The 22727-nt window shown below is 31.8% G+C and overlaps 2 protein-coding genes across 2 annotated transcripts; both read left to right on the top strand.

Moving 5' to 3' along the window:
- Window positions 1–11231: 11231 nt before the first annotated feature.
- Window positions 11232–12681, top strand: LOC122597633 (protein ALP1-like). The gene is made up of 3 exons (XM_043770207.1): window positions 11232–11762; window positions 11835–12066; window positions 12152–12681. Exons 1-3 carry the CDS (start codon window positions 11232–11234, stop codon window positions 12679–12681), a joined length of 1293 nt encoding a protein of 430 aa, XP_043626142.1.
- Window positions 12682–13263: 582 nt separating this feature from the next.
- On the top strand, window positions 13264–21199 carry LOC122594959 (auxin response factor 19-like). Its single transcript, XM_043767243.1, has 13 exons — window positions 13264–13531; window positions 13614–13732; window positions 15346–15444; window positions 15803–15859; window positions 15949–16104; window positions 16222–16306; window positions 16567–16657; window positions 16760–16924; window positions 17070–17192; window positions 17790–17865; window positions 17964–19772; window positions 20163–20353; window positions 20744–21199. Exons 1-13 carry the CDS (start codon window positions 13471–13473, stop codon window positions 20880–20882), a joined length of 3171 nt encoding a protein of 1056 aa, XP_043623178.1. The 5' UTR covers window positions 13264–13470; the 3' UTR covers window positions 20883–21199.
- Window positions 21200–22727: the final 1528 nt, after the last annotated feature.

Here is a 22727-nt window from a genome sequence, read left to right as displayed (position 1 = left end):
CAAATTAATGGTTCGTGCACCAGGGTCGACTTCAAAAAAAAGTGTGCCGTGGTTATCAGATATGACCCGTCTCAACACCTTAAATAAGGATCGATCAATATATTTAACTATTCTTTGAAGTCTAATTAGTCTTGAACTCGTCTAAAAGAAATTATCTAGGTAGCTCTATATTTAATGGAGCTCGATCGACCAATATAACTAAATTTAATGATATAAAAAGTTTCTTTTTTGTTCAAGTTATCGAACAAAAACCTTTGACTCTTTTTGTGACTGTTTCCAAACTTCTTTTCAGACAAATTTAAGATGTTTATCTAAAAGATTTCAAGTTGAAATAATTAATCTCTTACGAGGACATTGACACATCTGACTACCAGACCAGTTTGATGGTGGTTTGTATAATTGAAGTATTTGTGTCTATTAAATATTTTCGAGCTATTTGATATTTTAAAAAGCTATTTTTAAAAATCTTTCAATGGTCAAACCCGTCAAACGAGTTAGGCATATAATTGTTGTTCATAATTTGCGTACTTTCCGCATTGTCTTTTAGTTTTTTGTGCTTGTATGCAAGCTAAAATGGTTATAATATAATCGTAGGTTATTATTTTGTATGATATAATAATACAATCCCATATGGAATGAAAATATAAAATTTCGAAGTGATATATTGTTGCTTTTAATAAGAATTAAACGTATAAAAAGGTTCCGATCATCTATACGGTTATACCATAGCTAGGTTGAGCATATCTTTGGGACAATTATTCTACAACAATTTGCTTTTGCTTTCAAGGAAATTCCTCATGTAATTAAACAAATATTTTTCACTCAAAAAAAGTCAAAGAAGATATATTAAAATTGAGTTTCAAATGACAGTGAAATAAAAACAAATATAATTAATTACAATGGCCCAATTGAGTGCCACTGCCCCAACTATGTTGACCTTTTATGGGACATAATGACCCGTTCAATTAGGACGTGTTTTTATGAAGAGGGGCATATTCTCCAAAACAATAACATTTTTATGAAATATTGTTATATATAATTATATGAAGGAAAAAAAATGTATAAATGCATTTTTATGAAATGTTGTTATTGTGATCTACATTGGACAAACATGCTCTCAACAATGGTATCATCAAGTCTACACATATAAATTATTATTGATGATATGATCTGGTCACTACGTACTCCCCCTTTATACTAGAGACGGTGATTGTGGACATGGGCGGTACTAAAGGAGGCAAGGGGGTCCAATGTCCCCTTCAAATTTAAATTTTATCATTTATTTTTAATATTTTTATAAAATTTTAAAAATTTTCTATAGGTTTTTAACATTTTGCTCCCTTTTAAATTTATTTTTCATAAGTTTTCTAAGTTTGCCTCTTTTGAAATTTTTTCCTGGTACCGCCTCTGATTGTGAAAGAAGACAATTGGTAAACTCCACTATTAGAAAATTAATTGAAGGTTTAGAGTTTTTCAAGTGGAGATATAATCTGTATATTCGAAACTTTTAATTGAAGTTTTATATTTTTCTCGAGTGGCGATATATAGTCTATAATATATAGGTACGTCGTTGTTGATGACAACTTGATCAATCGAGTATAAGTCGTAGACAAACGAAGAAATACTGATGGTAGTACCATCGGTATTGATGGTGAGGCAGATAAAGATAAGTAGCTAGTCTGAAACAACTTAAAATTATACATCACTAGCTAATAACCCGAATTCAACCCGGGTATATTAATAAAGTTTTGTAAAAATATACCGTCGTAACTGAATTTGCCACGAAATTGATTGAGCCTATTCATATATATATATATATATATAAATATCTAAAATATTTTTTAGTTTTGATAAATAAAATACATATAGCTATCTTTAAGTTTTTGTATCAAATATACTTATTGTGTGTGTAAACAACAAACATAATTATGTTACTCATAAACTCGTGATAGCGTACCTTATGATTCAAGTAAATATAGTTAGCTTATTAACCTGTATATTGTGAGGATAATTTAAAATGTGTTACAACAAAATTGTATGGATAACGAAAATGTAAAACACCGTATATGAATGCATGATTAAAGCTTTAAAGAAAGGGAAATGCTAAATACAGCCCTAAGGGCTGTATTTAACGTGCATAAAAACACTTGTACCTTCCATATTAAAAGCTCACCCCTTGATTTTCATGGTAAATGTACAAATAATTTATACACCTTAAATACAGCCCTTAGGGCTGTATTTAGCAAACCCCTTACAGAAAATATAACTATTTTTGTAAAGAATTATCACATCAAAAAATAAAAATTAAAAGTAAAACTAATTTTAATTTTAAAAAAATTGTTATGACATCATAATCAAATAAATGAGAGGAAAATAATTTTTGAGAGGAGATTTGGAAGAGCCATATAATCAATTTTTATAAAATGCTTATATCTTCACAATCATGTTTTATTTAATATCTACCAATAAATTAAAACAGGATCGTAACTTTCTTTTATCGACACATGGCAATATATTAAAGTGACAAATGTCTTTTTAATCATATATTTATTTTTTTTAAATCTATAAATTATTTACTTATTTGAGCCCTATATGAACTATCCGCTTCTGTAAGGATCAGTGATTATTATTCTACATAGCATATCCGTATTTAATTAAATTAAATATAATATTTGAATGAATCTTAGATGATAATCTTTTTCCGTTGCCAAAGGTACCTAACTCCGATCCGTCTAAAGTTTTCATGTTTTGAGATTTCCAAAACCTATCAACCAATCTACCAATAAGCTAAAACAGGATTGAAACATTTTTAAAATGACACGTGACGTAATCCTTGATCGACACGTGTCATTTTAATTTATTTATTTTATTATATTAGCTTTTTTAATTGTATATGGATTCAATTTTCTTATTAGACTTAGTATTAAACTCTAACTCTTGGCTTATAAATACAAAACACATTATAACCTTATTTCATTGATATTTTTTCATTAATAAAATTGTCTTTTTTTCTTTCTCAATTCTTTAACTTCTATTACTTAATTCCTTATAATAAGTTACTAGATTTTAGACTCGTGTCAAATACACGGGTTTACAAAATTATCAGTATAAGAATTAATATATGGAACAGGAAAAAGAGTTATACGTTAAATGTAAAAATATATCTAAAAAAAATTGACATGTTCAAATGTTAATACTGAATGCTAGGTCATATCAAGGGTGGATGGTGTAGCAGAATTTTTTTATACAAACTCTTTTAAATAATCAATACCATAACTTTTATTACACAATTGACCGAGATTTCATTGATTTCTTGCAAAAAAAATATTTTATTTTCGTTAGTCATGGTTATTAAGAACAATAAAAGTAACAGGTGGTTCGTGGAGTTTTCAATGATTTTGTGTGTTGTGATTCTATTTGTAGGATTCAGTTTATAAAAGAAGAATTTGTATCCTAAGTATAGTTTAATTCAATTACTAAAAAAATAATGATTAACCTAATAATAGTCCGATTATAATTACCAATAACAACAATATTACAATTATTTTTATTACAATTACTAATTGTAATCAAATTTGGTTAGATATTTTTTTTATATTAATTTAATCAGTTGGATATTTGTGATAAACATAAGTTTTATATTTTATCTATTTTATTTTAATAAAATTATTATTTTAAGAAAAAGGTTTAAAAGTGTAAATTGGTTATGGAAAATCAAAATGTGTAAATTAATTAAGACATGTGCCGATTTAATTAATTTTGAGAAATTGTGAGATTTGATTGGTTAATTGAAGCTAGGTTAGTTGCCTTTTAGTATATATTAAGATTAAGATTAAGATTAACATAAAAGCTTCAAAATTTTGAGTTTACGATATGAAATTATAAGACTATTTACCGTCATCCACTATGCTTACAAGTTTTAATTTTGATGTGATTGTATAAATTTAAGGTAATTCAAAAACTCTTACTAAACATATAATATAACCATCATTAGTGTTTATTATAATACAACTTCGATCATCAGTCTACTTTAATCACAATTTATTTTATACTCACGAATCATGTATGTGATATATTTAAATTTGTTTATGATACAATCTATATAACTATCATACATCGTACGGGTATTAGGACTAGTAAAGATATATATATATATATATATAGAGAGAGAGAGAGGCAAGATAATATGATACGTATTACATGTGTAGCTTGTTATGTTGGCAATATTAATGTATAAAAATAATCTTATGAACAAAATGCATTTTTAGTCCCTGTGTTATCACACCATTTGCAATTTTGGTCCAAACATTTGCAAAGTGGCGATTCTGGTGCCACAAATGAAAAAGTTTCACAATTTTAGTCCAGTTTTAAGTTTCCGTCCATTTGCCTCTGTTTTCTACCCCATGTGTGTGTCACGTGCAATAAAACTTTACGAAAACACCTGTTGTCCCAATCACCCCTATTTTCCCCCAAAAATCCAATCTAACTTCTTTTTCGTTCTCAAAAATCAATCGATCATATGTTTTCCCCAAAAATCAATCATTAAATCAGTCAATATACAACCTTAGATCATCTACAAGTACCATTGGATCCGTTCCCAACTCATATGCGTCTTTTTCGCCAAAGAAATCAAACGATAAAAAGTATAAAAATCTCATCATCGCCATTCATCAAACAACAATAAAAATTATTTTTTTCATAATCGTCAAACAGAATATCTATTTATTCTATCATCATCATCATCATTATCATCAAATAACATAAATTAGTATCCCTCAACCTTTTTTATACAGCCATCGTTTATTCAACTATCATCATTAAAGACCCCAAATCCAATCACAAAAACAAAAGACAATTTGATGTGGTGGTGTTAGTTCTGAAGGTGGCAGCGGTGGGGAATCTGAAGGGTGGCGGAGGTGGCGGTGAATGGTGGTCGCGGTGGCGGATTTGATGGGAGATGACGGCGGTGGTGAATGGTGGTCGCTGTAGCGAATCTGAAGGGCGATAGTGGTGTTGTAGCGGTGGTGTTCTAGTGGTAGGCTGTGATTTCAGAACTAACTGCTACTGTTATTCGAGTTTCTAGGCTGAATTTCGAGCCTTGTGATGTATAAAACTTATATAAGATGATACAAAGGGTAGAGGTTTATTTGCTAGCAAGGATCTAAGATGCAGTGTGTTTCTAGTTGGATTGTATTGCTTGATTTTCTATTGTGCTGGTGTCCTAAAATTAGAGAAAAGGATTTTGTTATTTCTCTTTTCTTATGATGGTGAAATTAATTATGTTTATGATTTGTGTTTGAAAAAAGGTTTTAGTTGCAAAAGTGGTCCTTTTTTGTGTAAAAAAGACTATATTACCCATGCCTAGCACATGGAGTGCCTAACGGAGCAAAATAAACAGAAAGTTAAAAATGGACCAAAATTGCAAAACTTTTCCAATTGTGGCACCAGAATTACCACTTTGCAAATGTTTGGACCGAGATTGTAATTGGTGTGATAACACAGGGACCAAAAATGCATTTTGTTCTAATCTTATTGTATGACTATACTATCAAGTGGATTTGTGTTAAACGACAAGTTATAAAATTAAAGATAATATATCTTCTTATTACATTACTAATTCTACTTTAAAACCAACAACGAATTAGCCTAGTGGCAAGACAAACATTTGATGACTTTAAGGTCTCAGGTTCGATTCTCGCTGGGAACAAAGTATAATTTATGTAAGGTACCCGTTACCAATGAAACATAAGCATAGACTCATATGTGAAGTTTAAATACGTGGGTTCAAAATCAAACATATATATATATATATATATATATATATTAGAAGATTTCCAAAAATATTATCGCTTTAAAAAAATACAAGAAAAGAAGTATATATAATCGGATTGAGATCCTCTAAAGTTATAGTAACTTTATAGGTAAAGTTAGAATGACCTTGACATTTGGATTAAAATCAAAGGTTAAGATTTAAAAAATGATTTTTGAATATTGTTTATTGATTTTAATCCAATAGTTCACACCCATCAAATTCACCTATAAACTTCATTTTAACTTTATAGCATCTCAATCCTATATAATCAGTCAACCAACAATACATCAAGTTGCATCCTATACTTAAATGCACATGGATGATATACATATATGAAAAAGATTTCTTTAAAGGTTTAAATTACAAGTTTGCTTACATAAATGAATTTTTGAAGTATATGACACCAACACATGCTATGTTTATAAGTATGTATCTATCTATAATTCTATCTATCTATAATAAAGATTCAAAAGTGAAGACTATGTATGTCTTATACTCTTATAGAGAATTAAACTAAATATTTATTAAGTTACAAATTTATATTGAATATAAATTATCGACCAATGATTTGTGGAGTTCAATTTTATATGACAACGTATAAAAATATACAGTAATTGATATCTATGGATATGTACGTAGATGATTATCTTGTTTTAGAAAAATCTAAAACTTAGTCTTACAATTAACTACTTTAATTACATTATAAAAACTAGTTAACCAAATTAATATATATAACACTACTTCAAAATACGATACGTATACAGAAACTTGATCAAACTCATATTTTATTTCATGTTTTTGCATTTTTCATATAGTTATCCAACTCATCTTGAACTTTATGTATCACTTTAACAAGACCATCGTTAGTGAATTTGTGACTTTTTCGTATTCATGCATGATGCTTGTATCCTACCTATTCGATCATATACACAAACTAAACATGTTAAAAAGCAATTTATTGATACAAATCAACTTTGAAAAGATATTTTTTTCAACTTTGTTTAGATTTGTAGTGATAATATAAGATATTTAACATATATGAAATAAATAAATAGATGTGTCACACATTTTCTTTTTAATAATACGTACACAACATCAATTAAGCAATTACAATATCATAAGTAGCTCTTTATCTATTTCCACCAACGAATGGTTTAAATTGTGAGTTCTCTTTCACAATACGATAGTGGAGTGTGTCATACTTTATTTCGCTAAACTCCATATATATGAAGGGTCATTTCTATCATCATAAGGGTTACTTCTTTGTTAATCAGAATGGCTACAAATTAAATCTGCATTATATATCTTGTTACCTTTATAACAAACATAACTTTGGTTATAATCAACTTTCAAGATCATAATCACTTTGGTTGCATGTACATCGGATCTACGTACCTTGTAAACACTTATATCGACCTTTTCCTTTACTAAAATGCACCTTAACTGTTTGATTACTGGTAGCTTTGCAACTTAATTTTTGTTTACTTCTCGCTATCATTAATGATCATAATCTAAAGATTATTTATCTACCAATTTGACATAAGGTTGATGATAATTGACATCTCAAATAGGTTTATAATCAATTAAATATTCATAATATGAAACATAATCATATATTGTACTCATTCAACGGTAGAGGCTATAAGTTACCTGTTTGAGTTCAGGGAAGATGCTCCCAATACTTACTAATTGAGCTACATTGGGATGAGCATGGTATCGGTGTCCCGTACTTGTCCCGGTCCCGGCAGTATCAGTTCTGAAATTCACAAAAATGTGGTATAGGTCCCAGTCCCATATAAGGGGGGTCAGGACGCCAGGACGGGACTGAAAAATCTCATAATTTGTGGGATATTCCAGGTCTTCTCCCGGTCCCAATCTCTAAAACCATCAAAAATCAAGATTTGTCCCGATCCCATTTGAGACTCGATATCACTTTCAAGTATCAAGATCGGGATGGTACCGAAATGAAACTCGTGACTTGAGATTTTTGGCTCATCCATAGAGTCACACACTATTGTCATTTGTTTACCTATTTTATAGTTGACAAGTATATATTTTGAGAAAGGAAATTAACTAGAGAAATAGATAAACATATATAATATGATTATTTACTTTATATCCCTTTAATTAATCATATTATTATCTGATATTATCTATATTGTCTTATATTAATCGCGAGATTAGTCGATAAAAAAAAGTTGACAATGACATCATTCATTTACATTACATTGGTGGAAAATACATCAAGCCTAAGCATCTGCATTTTACCCCTCAAATAAAACGTGATCTTATATTGAAAATTGAGTAGACCAAACTGGCGACGTCACCTTTAGCAAAGTAGGTGCCGACCACTTCATAAATATATATTGTGTATATTTACTTTTCTAGTTTCTGGTTAATATACGGTCCAAGTCAACATAAGAATATAAAACAAATTTGGACTGGACGTACGCCAATAGTTAATTACTAAGCAATTTGTAAGATTTGAAATACATAACACGTTAGTATAACTCAAGTTTGGATTTAACAAGTGGTCAAGTAACTAAGCTAAGTGTCAAATTAAATCATATACCTAAACGTGTTATAATGAACTTGTTAGTTAACTATAAACCTAATTATGACACTTGTCAATTAATAAAATAACAATAAAAAAGGGATAAAAAAAATTGCTAGATCATTAAACATGGTTATTATTCATATAGTTCTGCAGATAATAATACATGGGAAATGCTAAATACAGTCCTTGTATATATAAAAACTTGTATTATACCTTTCATATTAAAAGCATGCCCCCTGATTTTCATGATAAATGTACAAACAATTTATGCACCTTAAACACAGTTCTAAGGGCTGTACAAACAATTACCCTTTTCATTTCATTAATAAGATCGGATGCTTTCTATATATAAGCTTTCAGCATTAACACACTTAAACAATTCATTTAGATCTCATAGTATTACTGGGCGGTAGTAGTCGTCCTATGAAAATAAAACTTTCTTTCACCGAGTAGTTTATAATTAACTCCCTCTCAAGTGAGTATAATTTTTTAATCACAAAGATACGTATGTTATCCAAAAAGACAATATCTTACAATGTATTTGTATATTGCTATTAATTGCTATTACGAGTATAATTAATAAAATGAACAATTAACATAACTTTTACCGTGGCTTTAAAATTGGTAACCAGAAGTTTTAAAAAATATATCCCATGTAAATTGTTATCTACTTATCTTTGGACAACAAACCACAAACAACTATGTAAATTTTTTATTTTGCACAAAATGAAAGAGAGAGAAAAATAAAAAAAGAAAGATGAAGAACTAGCTACCTAACTATATTCGTTAATTCTTTAATAACCTTTCTTGAAGATATAAACAAAACTATTTCCCGTAATATGCTCTGCTAGTTTAATGAAAACCTTAATATAAAATTTGATGCATTGTATATATGTTCTTTTACATTATTATTATTTTATTTATTAAGGAAGGAATGCTTAGAAAAAGAAGTGATGTGATAGTGAAGTAATTATCATAAATACTACCACAAGAGGATTAGTTTGGCATGAAAACCGGAATGGATTAGATAATATATCATATCTACGTAAGTATTACGAGTATAAGTTTGAAAAACTTCCTTTATTCTTTGAGTTTACATACATCCATATATAAACGCAATTGTATTACATCCAAACTCACGATTATACAGATAATACATATATGACAAGAAATAAACTATTATATAAATTAATGAAGGAATTTAAGCATAACATATTATTATTATTATTATATAACACTAGAATAATCGTACACAATTAGGACAACAATGTACAAATAATCTTTTATAAACTTAAAAGAGATTCTTAAAAACATTTGAAGTTCATAATCCAAAAATACCTTAAAAATAACGATTTTGTAGCTTTTGAGGTAAGATTAGTGAATTTTTATGACTATTGTTAAGATAAGACTTGAAAGTGAATTGATGATGGTATAACAACATGTATCGTTAATGTGTTCATTTAATGCGAACAATGTACTAACATTAGTCATGTCATATACAGTATATTAATTGCCAATTATCTTTCACGTCATATTTAATCTAAGAATAATGATTAATAGGTCTAATTGATATTCTTAATGATAAGCCTAATAATATGATGATGACACGTTACATGATAAATGGTAAAAGATTAAAAGAAAAAAAAACTCATGATACATGTGTCAAACATTTAAAGCATTAGACAATCAAAGACTCTTTACATTCATGAAAATATTTCAGATCCTCTTTTGAAGTCCAATTACATTCATCCGCATGACCTTTAAAGCCAAAAACACACGAGGTCGGATTTTTGACTATATACTATATTTTTGAAAAGAAAAATGATTGTATACCTAAATAATAGGCCTAAAGATTTCCTTAAAAAATTAGTGATAACACATAACATGATTAAAGGTGGAGATTAAGAAAAATAATGAGTACATTCATGTGTCAGCCATTGAATGTTTTATGCATATTTTGATGCATCATTTATATCAGTTTGTTTGTTTTTAATAAAAGGGTTTTGCTAAATGCATTTCTTAGGGTTGTAGTTAAGATGCATTATATAGTTGTACAGTTACCATAAAATTCAGGGGTGGACTTTTGATAGAGAAAAATACAAATTTTTTTTGCACGTTATATGCAGCTCTTAGAACTGCGTTTAGCATTTTCCTTAATAAAAACCTAATATAGGAATTTTGTTATTGAATAAACCCTTTGTATTACCGTGCTTGTAATATGTTTAACTAAATTGGATTTGGATAAAATAAGGACTTGTAATAAATGAAGTAAACAGTTAAGTTAATTGCTTAATTACACATGAACAAAAAATGACGAAAATACTATCATCTAGGGGGTGTTTGGCCATTGTGTTAACCTTTCTTGGTTTTGAAGAAGGTTTAAGGAATTATTGTCACGCGCTAGACATTTTCTTGAAAAAGCAAGCTCGTGAAAATTTCATGGTTCAATCAAGTGACATGGCAAAGATGGAGTTTTTAAAATATCTTATGGATAAATGATTTCTCATTAGGCTGGTTCTTACCTATGGTCCTGGTTACCTGGGCTTCTCTTAGATGCATGTTTCCTTAGCATTCTGTTCTGTTTTTAGGCATTTTATAGTTAGCTGTTCAGTTTTTAGGCATTCTGTTGTGTCCTGTAATGAAGTTGCGTTTCAGCATGTGTTTCCTTAGCATCCTGTTCTGTTTTTAGGCATTATATGGTTAGATGTTCGGTTTTTAGGCATTCTGTTGTGTCCTGTAATGAAGTTGCGTTTCAGCATGTTTGTTATTAGTTGTGTGTTTACTTTGTGTGGAACTGCATGTTTACTTTACGTCTTAACTAGCAGCTCGTTTCCTTTTGTTATTTATGTGCTTTTTAACAGGATGGATACCGATAGTGATGAGACGGATTCTGATAGTGAAGAACAAAATGGGTTGGAAGAAGAGAATAATTGGCTTTTATTGTGTGGTTTAGCCATTGAAGGGATAATAATTAGTGCAAAATTGAGTAATCCACGTATGCTTTGTCACACATCTTCTCGTACAGGCCATGTATTTATTCAAGAAATACTTAATGGTCATCCGAGACGTTGTTATGAAGTTTTTAGGCTTCACGTACAGGTATTCAAATCGTTATGTTCGAATCTTTCAAAGCATTACGGGTTGAAACAAACACGTAATATTTCCGTTTACGAGTCAGTTGGGATTTTTTTGATGACTTTAGCACATGGAGTTGGAAATCGATTGGTCCAAGAAACATTTAATCATTCTGGTGAAACTATTCATAGGCATTTTCATCTTGTTTTGAACTCGGTACTTAAATTAAGTGGAGACATTATAAAGCCTAGTCCAAATTACAATGAAGAAGTACCCTCACAAATCTTAAATTCGAGCCGTTATTACCCGATGTTCAAGGTAGTCCATATACTCTACTACGTATTTAATTTATAACTTTGAGATAATGAACAACTATGTTTTTCTATGCAGGATTGCATTGGAGCCATTGATGGGACTCATGTGATGGCATCTGTTCGGGAACATGAGCAACCAAAATATATTGGTAGAAAAGGTTATGTGACACAAAACATAATGGCGGCATGCGATTTTAACATGTGTTTTACATTTGCGTGGGCTGGATGGGAAGGGACAGCACATGATACTAGAATATTCAATGAAGCATTGCGAAGGCCCGAAGTTAATTTTCCACGTCCAACGGGTGGTTAGTACCATTCCATGTTTATTGAAACTTTATGTTTTACTTAACCTTTTTATATAAGTAATAATATTTCTTTTATTCTTCATAGATAAATATTACGTTGTTGATGCCGGGTATCCAAATACTAGAGGTTATCTTGCTCCATATAAAGGAACCAATATTCGGTATCATATACCAGATTTTTGTCGTGGAAAAACTGCTGCTAGTCGTGCTCCTAGAGGAGCTAAAGAGATATTTAACCATCGGCATTCATCATTGAGAAATGTCATTGAACGAACTTTTGGAGTATGGAAGGCTAGATGGGAAATATTACAAAATATGCATGTCAATTACACTTACGAGACACAAGTGAATATCGTGCTTGCATCCATGGCGATTCATAATTATATTAGAAAGAAAGATGCATGTGATGAAGGATTTATTAGGGCGCAACGAGAATCTTACACTCCAAATAACGGTATTCATGGTCGAGGATCTAGTAGCATTAGCGAAATAGATGAAGACACAAGTGCACAACGTAGACATGATGATTTATATATGAGTGCAATTAGAGATATAATTGCAGGAGAACTAATCCAATCAAGAAGAATGTCTTTATTGAATATTGATGTATGTTAATTAATTTTGTACTCATCATTTGGAATATTATAAAAGTTTAAGTTATAATAAAGATAAATTCATCAGGGGATTATTATTGTTATGACTCATAAGTGAAAATTATTGTTAGACTTATAAATCAAAGAAAGTAAGAAAGAAAAGCTAGGCCTTTTTTTGGTCATTTTATCAACATAAGCCAACTTAAAAAAAGCTAGGCCAAACACTCTAAAATAGCTTATCAGCTTATATAACATTAGCTAATCTAAACACCATAAAAAAGCTTATAAACTTATGAAATAAAAGCATAAGCAAAAAAAACATAAGCCAAAAATCAAAAGTCAGGCCAAACACCCCTAGTCAACATTCAGAGAAAGTGCCCTCTCCTTCCTCCTTTTCCCCCCTTTCTATTTGCAAACAAGTTTCCCCTCTTTTTATTGAAGTACTGCTCCTAGAAAGAAAGAGAAAATAAATAAATAAAAAAGATTGCTTTCACACACACAAAAACAAAAAATCCAATAATAATAATAATAATAATAATATTAAAAAGTTTCAGACATAAAACTTTTACATATATACATTTACACACACAAAACACACACACAACAAAACATATATAATTATTTTTTTTTCCGCAAAGTTGCAGCATTTGGTCTTTCTTTCCGCATTTTCCGGTGTCTTTTTTGTTTTCCGGCAAGTCAATTCATTTTGACCTTCAAAAAGTCAAACTTTCTGTTTGATCTGTAATGAATCTCCGGCGTTAGCTATCTCCGCCCACAGATACTACGTCGTTTTCAGTATTTCCAATTAGTTATGAAGATTCCGGTTAACTCCTCCGGCGGATCCACTTTAACTACCACTATTCCCGGCGATGGTCAGCTCATTTTCCAATTATTTCTATATCTATATCTGTATATATAATTTAATAAATTTATTTACATTTTTGGAAATTGTAGGGGGAGAAAAAACACGGTTAATAAATCCGGAGCTATGGCAAGCGTGTGCCGGACCTCTGGTCAACTTACCGGCCGCCGGCACACACGTTGTTTATTTCCCTCAAGGCCATAGCGAACAGGTTTTTTTTTTCTTTTTGTAATTTTAACATTTTATAATTTTTTTTAATAAAGTTTTGCTATCTTGCGCTGTATTTGCTAACGTGAGCGCTGTTTAGACTAACGTGCGTTGTGTCATTAATACTAATTGGTGGTGGATTTGTTTTAAGTTGAGTAGAATCCAAGGAATGTACAAGTGCTGGTGCGTGATGTACAACTAGTTTAAGGAATAAATATTTTTGTGTATACAGTTGTAACGTACAACTAATTAATGCTAGTAAAGAAAAGATGAAAACAAAGATATTGGTTATCAGCTTTATGGTATATTTTGTACAGTTGGTGGTTTAAAAAATTTACATTGTTTCAGAATAATAAATAAATAATATTTTTATGTACTATGGAATCATATCCGTTTTTTGGTTTTTATTTGTTGTAAATTTACAACTTTTCGTGAAGTATTATAAAAACAGATAACCGACTAATTAAGTTGCGTAACAATATGATTAAAGGGACATCAGGTCAGGATTTGAACGTTTGTTCTCTGCTTTTATGCGTCCGTCTTTCACTATTAGGCTACCATCGCAATGTAGAGAACTTGAGAAGTATACTTTAAGGGGGAGTTTGGTTATTTAAGTTGGAAAGTAAAATAGACATAGACATGTAACTTCAAATGATGTTGAAATAAATAAATAAATGTGAAGTTAATTTTATTTTGTAGAGGACAAAAAGGATAGATACATCTAGATGAATAAATGTTTTTTTTATATTTAATAGAAGAAGTTATAAAAATGAATATTAATGGTAGATGTGCAGAAAATGCACATGAAGATATGGTGATGGTTGGTGAGAAGGAACTTCCTTCTCTTCAAACTTCTCTGTAGTCTTTACTACTAGCATAGATTCAGCTTATGGAAGTCTTGATTTTCTTTTGGCCTTTATGATATATGAAAAAAATATTACTATATAATATGCTTGTATTTCTTTAGGACCCACTTTGCCATTTCTTTGTAAATATCCATTTCTGCAGAGTCACCATCATCTTCTTGCTCAAATTACGTATTTGCCCTCGCTATTGTTGTAAAGTATTGATCTTTTTTTCTTTTTGGCTCAAAATATTTTAGATGAAGGGTATTTATTGTAGACCTTACTTGGTCCATACTATGTATGTAGTATTCGAATGATACCATATCTTGCTATTTGGCCGGTAGTCAAAGATTTTGGATAAATATACACGGAGAGTTGGACATTGCAATATTAGATTGACTATTGTATTTATTCGTATAAGATTATATTGGAAAACCATATGATATGTAGCTATGGTTTTCCTTAAGCAGCCATATACGCATCCTATGATAAATTAGCTAAACAAATTATCTGTCATACTTAGTAAGGAAATGTAGACTACTATAAGCTCAATAGTATACGACGAGCAAATGTTTGGTACTAAATTTGATGGTTTGATGTTTAAAAGTGAACTATTTATTTGGTTTTGAAGTTTCGGCTACCGATTCAGATGGGGCCTTTTTTCACTCAACTCATTGTTGGCATTATAGAGACACGTTTATGTGATATCTGACGACCATGTTTTACGTTCTTAGTTGCATTGATAATGTTTTCTTATAATATACGTTTTCAGGTCGCCGCATCTATGAAGAAGGATGTGGATGCTCAAATTCCAAACTATCCCAGTCTTCAGTCGAAATTGTTATGCATCCTTCATAGCATCACATTGCACGTATGTCAGTTTTAACTTGTTATGTGGTTTTTGATTCGAGTTATTTTTGGACATATGTTTTTAAACAACCAATATACTTTCTAAACAGAGAAAATGAAACACAATTATTTCGGTAGGCAGCAAATAGCAATTAAGGCAAGCAATGACAGCTATGATATTTGCGTTGCGACTGGAAACCCGTTTGAAATCTTCTTTTTATAAGGAAATTTTTTTGCAACAGCTTTAGATGTTTTGAAATGAGAGGTCATGGATGGTGATATGAAAAGCCATTCACACGTACAGAAAATGACAGGCAAAGTCATCTTTGTATCATGTTTTTTTTTTTTAATTTACAAGTTTATTCCAAATTCATTCCCAGGCTGATACAGAAACAGATGAAGTATATGCTCAGATGACACTGCAACCTGTTCCTTCGGTATGGACGCGAACTACTCGACTTTTTTAATTAGGTGGGAAAGAATTTAGATTGCTGAACAAAATTCATCATGGTTTACACTTTTACAGTTTGATAGAGAAGCATTATTAAGGTCAGATCTGTTGATGAAAGCACACAAGCCACAAACCGAGTTCTTTTGTAAGACGTTAACAGCCAGTGATACAAGCACTCATGGAGGATTTTCTGTTCCTCGTCGAGCAGCCGAAAAAATCTTCCCACCTCTTGTAAGCTGAAGTTACTCTCTCTCTCTCTCTCACTCTTTTTGCATGGGTGGCATAGAGGTTGCAAAATGGGCGGGTTGGGTAAGTTCTATATAATAACAACCATTTTTTCGTCCACAGGATTTCTCAATGCAACCGCCTGCACAGGAACTTAAGGCCAGAGATTTACACGACAACATATGGACATTTCGTCATATCTATCGTGGTAAGTCCATCTTTCTTTTACCGAAGAAAATGCTCCATCAAAATAACAATCAAATAATAAAACCACGAGCAAACAAAATATCGCCCTACTGGTCTTGGTCGATTGATCAAGTGATTTGTGCGGGTTAATTTTTTGAGGTCATAAGGTCAACTCCCATAGTCCCATATCTGTGTGTGCACATCCAGTTGGGTGTTATTTCTCGGGTCCTTAATCAATAAATTTTCTGTTCTTTAATGAGACAAACCCCTCTTGACATTCAGGGCAACCAAAACGTCACTTGCTCACAACTGGTTGGAGTCTCTTTGTTAGTGGGAAAAGGCTTTTTGCAGGGGACTCGGTATTATTTATAAGGTAATGCCATGACCATTTTTGAAGTTTATGCACAATTTTGATGTATAATGTCTGATATATGCATCTAACGCACCCGGGTTTATAATCTGTAATCGTAAATAGGGATGAAAAGCAACAGCTTTTATTGGGTATTAGGCGAGCTAACAGACAACCAGCAAACTTATCGTCATCAGTTTTGTCGAGTGATAGTATGCATATTGGAATATTAGCTGCGGCCGCCCATGCAGCTGCAAACAACAGTCCTTTCACTGTGTTCTATAATCCAAGGTAATTGACTAAAGTATCAAATTGTGTTGGGTTTTCTTGTCTTGGATTTATTTCAACTTACAATGCATTTGACCATTATTATCGTTACAAATCACTCCAGCAAACCCATTTACATATCTTCTAAATAATTGGTTTCTTTATGCAGAGCAAGTCCTTCCGAATTTGTGATTCCATTAGCCAAGTACTATAAAGCAGTCTGCAGTAATCAAATATCTCTCGGCATGCGCTTCCGGATGATGTTTGAAACTGAAGAGTCCGGAACGAGAAGGTAATAGAGTCTACTGTCTACCTTGACATTGTAAATACATCTACTGGTGATTATAGTTTCCTTTTCAATTTTCTGTTGTATACGAGAGCAAGTACTCGCGCGTTGCAGCGGTGAGATGGTGGGGTGATAGGTCATAGAGTGTGATAGGTCATAGAAGGTGATAGGTCATAGAGTGTGATAGTCAAATGCCTTAGCCGTACGGGCTCCGCCTTTAGATTTAAAAATTCGTCGAAAGTATATCGAATGACATCTCTAATGAAAGAGCATGAAATTTTAATAACACCCATATAATTTTTATGATTTATCGTTGTACGGTTTTTGAGATAAAAGATTTTGAATGAATTGGGGGAATAAATGATTTATGGAGAATAGAGAAAAAAAATGATTGGTTGAGATTTGAGGAGAGAGAAAGGGTAATATAGTTATTTTAGGTAAATATATAATATTTAAGGGGACATTTTGGGAAAATAAATGTTGAAACTTAAATTTAGATAAAGACTTTTTGCTTTATAATATAGTATAGATATTAATTTGTAAACTGTTGAGAGATTTACTTAAAGTGCTTATAGTCCAAGTTTTCTCCTAAAATCGCTGCAGGTATATGGGTACGATTACTGGTATCAGCGATCTTGATGCTGTAAGATGGAAGAACTCACAGTGGCGTAACTTACAGGTATATATAGAACGCTACCATGCATTTTTTTTTTGTGTTGGCTTATTTCAGGTCAACTAAAGTGTTGACCACCATAATCTTTTCATGGTCTCAAGTAGGTTGGCTGGGATGAAGCAACTGCTGGGGATAGACGTAACCGTGTGTCAATATGGGAGATTGAACCTGTTACCGCTCCCTTTTTTATCTGTCCAACTCCTGCCTTCTACCAATCGAAACGTCCAAGGCAAGGAATGATGGGTGATGAATCTGTGGATCTTGACAACTTCAAGAGAACAATGCCATGGCTCGGTGAAGATATGTCCATGAAGGATCCTGGCCTAAGCTTAGTCCAATGGGTGAACATGCAGCAAAATCCATCTATGGCCATGGCTAATCAAATCCAACCTAGCTACTTGAACCCGTTGGCGGGATCGGTTTTGCAAGGTTATGGTGGACCGCAAATGCTTACTCAAAATAACCTACAATATAATAGTCAACGACCAACGTCACAGATCGATCAACTACAGAAGCTACCCCAACCTACCACCACAAATCCATTAGCCATGATGATGCAGCCACAACAATTGACTGACCTGAGCCAGCAATCGGCTAGGCAAAATCTGATTAATCAGATGCTGCCTCAGAACCAAGTTCAGTCACAGATTCAATCTCAAAATATTCTACAACTACAACAACAGCAGCAACAACAGCTGCAACAACATCAACAGCAGCACCAGCAGCATCAACAACAACAGCAGATGATGATGGCAGCCAGTCAAAGTCAACAGAAAGTCCAGTTGCCATCCCAGTTTCCTGATCAACAACTTAATCAAAAGTTACAGATGCCAGATAATCAAATTCAACTTCTACAAAAACTTCAGCAGCAGCAATCACTTTTTCCACAGCAAGGACATCCCCAAGATCAAAATTTTACAAGGTCAATTTCAACCACCCAAATGATGGAAATACCCTCTCAAACACCCATCACATCACTACCTCAACAGATGCCGAAAGATAATAATGAACAGAATTTTAGATTTTCCAATCTTTCTCAGCAACCAAAGCTTCAACATCACCAACAGGATTTGTCAGGGCAGATGACAGGTCCCTCTCAGATACCTGCCAATCAGCTCTCAACAAATGGCAGTAGTTTATTGACTGGAACTGGCAGTGATGATGGTCCATCATGTTCCACATCACCCTCAACTAATAACTGCCCAAACGTCGTTCCATCTATGATCAATGGTAGATCCTACCAAAGTACAACTGTGAATAGTGATCATCTGATGAATAGCAGTGGTTTGGAAACAATATCAGCCAATGTCAACTATAATAAGGAAATACAGCAAAAAGCTGATGTAAAACCTTCGATGAGTGTGTCAAAGATGCAAAATCAAGGATTTTTAGCTCCACAGACATACTTGCATAATCTTGGTGGGACCCAGCTGGATTACCTGGACAGTTCGTCATCAGCAACTTCAGTTTGCCTTTCCCAGAATGATGTTCATTTGCAGCATCATAACTCGAATCATTTATCTTTTAACTCGCAACCATTGCCATTTAGAGATACAATTCAAGACGGGGAGGTTCAAGATGATCCCAGAAATAACATTCCGTTTGGGGTAAACATGGACAACCGTTTGGAAATGCCATCAATGATTCCTGACCCTTTGATCACAAAGGGAATGATGGGATCTGATAAAGATTTCCAGAATAATCTCAGCTCAGGAGGAATAATTTCAAGTTATGAAAACCCAACCAAGGACACTCAACCAGAACTCTCTTCATCCATAGTATCTCAGTCGTTTGGAGTTCCTGATATGACTTTCAATTCCATTGACTCAACTATAAATGATGGCAGCTTATTAAATAATGGTGTCTGGGCCCCACCACCACAACCGTTTCAACGAATGCGGACGTTCACCAAGGTTTGATGTTAGCTATTTGTAGTCATTTGCCTATCTTGTTAGTAGAGATCGCAAAATGGACTGTAAGCGGGTTAATCGACAAGCCAAAACCATTAGGTATTTGGTATGGGAGGGAATCAACTGGATTGGGTTGACCCCAAAGTTTTTGTCCAGTCATTAAGATCCTATGTAGATAAATAGTGTCTTAAATATTACGAAAGTTATATTATTTCAATAATTATGTAAATGCTTTAGGAGGTTTTATACAGTTTGTGAAGCGTTTTGACCTTTTAAGCTAATTTCACTTAACCGAGATACAAGAAAATCCAAGATGACATATAATACATTTATGCGTTAATTGGTCGAAATTGTAACCTTTGTGGAGTTCACATTTCATTTTGGTTCATGTAGGTATATAAACGAGGAGCAGTTGGAAGATCAATTGATATTACTGCATATTCAGGCTATGATGCTCTTAAACAAGATCTGGCTCGAAGGTTTGGTATCGAGGGCGAACTGGAGGACCGCCAGAGAATTGGCTGGAAGCTTGTGTATGTGGATCATGAGAATGATGTTCTCCTTGTTGGCGATGATCCTTGGGAGTAAGTCCCTAATATTTTAATAATTGCATATCTCTCCATCAGTTAAACTTATTAGCGTTTTGATTAGCTTTCTATGATGGCAAAAAAACTTTTAGATTACAACTAATATGAATCTAGAAACTGTTAGTTGGATAAATGACCATGAGTAAGACGAGAGTTGTGTTGATATAAAGTCAAACAGATAAATCTAAAAAAAAATTCCAGTTTTTATGAACCAAAGATTCATATAGTTACACTGATTGGGGACTGTTGAACTGAAATTAACATGTTTTCAAGATCTATATTTTTAATATAAAAGAAACTTGGAGCGCCCATCGTACAACCTTACTTCTTTGATATTTCTCTTGGTATGCTGTATTTATGAGTTGGGTTTTCCCATATGCATTTCAGAGAGTTTGTAAACTGTGTACGCTGCATCAAAATCTTGTCACCTCAAGAAGTTCAGCAGATGAGTTTGGATGGAGATTTTGGCGGAAACAATACTCTACAAAATCAAGCTTGCAGCAGTTCGGGTGGTGGAAAAGTGTAAAGATTATATTTCCAACTTTTTAACATCTAGGAAATTCTTGTTACTATTATCGTCGCATTCTCACTAGGTTAGTCAGCCATGGATCCGTGTTCCAAGTTTAGCGGAATGCTGGTTATTTATCCATTAATGGTCTTGGAAGTATAATGAGGGGGTAAGATGTAGATGGAGTTGTTAAAACACATTTTGTGTAGACCATGATTGTTGCAGTATATTTTTGTTTTTCTTACTTGGTATAGAATATCATCATCCGTTGTACAAATAGATGTCTATTGCTCAAATGCTTTTGAAGCATTTTTAACGAGAGAATTGCTTTTCCATTTTGAATTCCCTACCGACCATACTATAGTTTGATTAATTAGCTAGTAATTATATAAGCTAGATATCCTAGAATATACCTAGGTTGATCCAATTGAAACATTGTGGTCACCTAAAAAACGTGATGCTTACTGGAAAGTGTTAATAGATACAATATAGATTTTGAGGGTTAGATACATACAATTACGTGACAAGTTTGATACATATTCAATACACTTGTTCTGAATCCTAACCATTGGAGGTTTGCTGTTCCGAATTATATATTACCTTTTTTGCATACATATTCATGGTTTGACTTTGAAACTAAAATCCCAACCTCATATGCAAAACATACATGGCTTTCTCCAATTGTTGTGTTCGTTTAAATCCGCATGTACAAACAGAAGGAGAGTTAAAGGAAAAAAAAAATGAGATAAGATGATTATTATTTTTTCTTCTCTTTATTTATGTATTTATTTTAAATTTTTTTTAGGTGAAACCTCATTCAACAAAGTAAATAATAATAAAGTATTCTAACATGTGTAAGTTTGTATACTTTACAAATATGTATATGGGGATGAGAATATAAGGCTGTTAGGTACCTAAGTTTAGATATGGAATATTCACATATTATTTTTTTAATCCTTAAAATTCATAGGGCCATGTAATTTAATTAAAATTCAACAAATATTACAAAATTAATATGTGAGGAATTCTATACCTAAGCTTGAGTGTCGGACAACCTTATATTCACTTTTACCTATGTATATACCTATATTGTAACTGTAAGTCTGGTAAGATATATTTTATTGTTATATTTTTATTTTTTTTTATCTTTTGAATGGTTTTTGTTAAAAAAATAAATATAAAAGAAGTAAAAAATTCTAAAAAACAAGATGAAAGAAATTAAATCAATCTTCTCTCTTTAAGCTATCTTCTTCCAGTATAGTATATATGGGTTAATTATGGTAAAACAATTATTAAATTAAACAAATAAGACAAGATCTTGACTCATAGATCATGATAAATTGACGCACGAAAATTCATGAAGCACTAGTATATATTGATACACGATGATTTTTAGTGAAGAAAAAACTATTGTTTTATTTATTTTACTTTAATATTTGTTTGTTTTACTTGGAACCTACTTATATGTTTATTACTTTACTTGAAACCTACTTATATATTCATTTATTAGGTTTTTGACCCGCGCGATGTACGATAATTTTAAAATTAATTTATTTACTTCAATTTGATTAAAATATAGATGAATAAAACATTATAAATAAAATAAGATTGAATATTGTATTAACTGTACAATTCATTAAGCACAAGTGTATCAATTCAATCGATGATATATTATACTTGTAAGGTCTAACAACCAACTGATTATCTTAAATTTATTATCTAAATTATTTTAATTAGTGTAAGTTGATGTAAATATCTAAGTTCTTAAAGCCATACGCATTATGGAATAAAAAGAGTATTCTTGAAATAATGAATAAACAATGATAAATCTTAGAAATCAAAAATAAATAAAGGTTTTCTATA

This window comes from Erigeron canadensis, chromosome 4 (assembly GCF_010389155.1).
Source record: "Erigeron canadensis isolate Cc75 chromosome 4, C_canadensis_v1, whole genome shotgun sequence".
NCBI classification, from domain to species: Eukaryota; Viridiplantae; Streptophyta; class Magnoliopsida; order Asterales; family Asteraceae; genus Erigeron; species Erigeron canadensis.
The sequence above is the reverse complement of the archived record's forward strand: the minus strand, read 5'-3'. Positions and strand labels throughout refer to the sequence as shown.

Bases quoted from the DNA above. Each gene is read 5' to 3' on its own strand.
- LOC122597633 (XM_043770207.1), top strand. From the start codon at position 11,232: ATGGATACCGATAGTGATGAGACGGATTCTGATAGTGAAGAACAAAAT. The intron at 11,763-11,834 runs GTAGTCCATATA...TTTTCTATGCAG, and splicing joins GTTATTACCCGATGTTCAAG to GATTGCATTGGAGCCATTGA. The intron at 12,067-12,151 runs GTTAGTACCATT...TATTCTTCATAG, and splicing joins TTTTCCACGTCCAACGGGTG to ATAAATATTACGTTGTTGAT.
- LOC122594959 (XM_043767243.1), top strand. From the start codon at position 13,471: ATGAAGATTCCGGTTAACTCCTCCGGCGGATCCACTTTAACTACCACT. The intron at 16,307-16,566 runs GTAAGTCCATCT...CTTGACATTCAG, and splicing joins ATTTCGTCATATCTATCGTG to GGCAACCAAAACGTCACTTG. The intron at 17,193-17,789 runs GTAATAGAGTCT...AAATCGCTGCAG, and splicing joins GAAGAGTCCGGAACGAGAAG to GTATATGGGTACGATTACTG.